The sequence below is a fragment of the Formica exsecta genome, unplaced genomic scaffold, assembly GCF_003651465.1.
Source record: "Formica exsecta isolate Colony F162 unplaced genomic scaffold, ASM365146v1 scaffold272, whole genome shotgun sequence".
NCBI lineage: Eukaryota > Metazoa > Arthropoda > Insecta > Hymenoptera > Formicidae > Formica > Formica exsecta.
This window is the reverse complement of record NW_021849984.1, coordinates 23,280-24,184: the sequence shown is the minus strand read 5'-3', so window position 1 is coordinate 24,184 and position 905 is coordinate 23,280. Positions and strand designations below refer to the sequence as shown.

General features: G+C 25.3%; 1 protein-coding gene across 1 annotated transcript in view; it reads left to right on the top strand.

Moving 5' to 3' along the window:
• LOC115237083 (mitochondrial inner membrane protease ATP23 homolog) overlaps positions 1-905 on the top strand; it is a 1,996-nt gene that overhangs the window by 820 nt on the left and 271 nt on the right. Inside the window, exons 2-5 of the mRNA XM_029809917.1 lie at positions 86-131; positions 227-308; positions 485-709; positions 819-905. Of these exons, the coding sequence (XP_029665777.1) occupies positions 86-131; positions 227-308; positions 485-709; positions 819-905 (440 nt within the window). The remainder of the gene's footprint in view (positions 1-85; positions 132-226; positions 309-484; positions 710-818) is intronic.

The following is a 905-nucleotide window of genomic DNA, read 5'->3' as shown; positions in this document are numbered from 1 at the left end:
AAAATGTAAATACGTTTATTTTTTTTTATCAAAAAAATTTTTTTAAATTTATTTTTTTGTGTCTTATTTTATTATTCTCTTGTAGGCCCCATAATAAAACTCATGTTGGGAGCACTGAAGAATTCTGGATGGTTTGTAGCTTATTATTGTCGTATTTTGTATATATAAATCTATAATTATTTGTTTTATTGTAGTGAATAATCATTATTAATAAATGATATTTCAGTGAAATAGATATCCGGCGACATATCTCCTGCGAAGTATGCAATCCAGCTGTAACTGGTGGATATGATTCAGAATTAAATCAGGTGAATATATTTATTTTAGTTATTTAATTAAAACTTATTCTATATTATGTTTTTTGTTAATGATTGTCTTATTATGTCACATATATCACATTTTTTCTAAAATACAATTTTAAAAGTTTATTATATATTATATGTTACATACATGCTATAAAGAATAAAATTTATTTTCTTTGTAGGTAGTTATTTGCCAAAATATGGCAAACAGAAAAAATTTAGTTCGTGGTATTTTATTACATGAAATGATTCATATGTTTGACTATTGTCGTAATAAATTAGATATGAAAAATATCGATCACTTAGCCTGTACAGAAATCAGAGCAGCGAATATCGGTCACTGTAGTTTTATGAGTTCAATGCTACAAGGCAATTCATCTTTTATTAATATAAAAGCAACACATCAGGTAAATTGTTTTAAAAGAGTGATTTTATTAGAAAAGAATGATAAAATTTTTTTGGTATGTTATTTTTAATTTAGAATATATATTAATGTGTAATGTGTTATTTTTCCAGAATTGTGTGAAAGAAAAAGCTAAGTTTTCAATAATGGCTGTGCATGAAGTATCAGCAGAGGTAGCAGAAGCAGCCATAGAAAGAGTG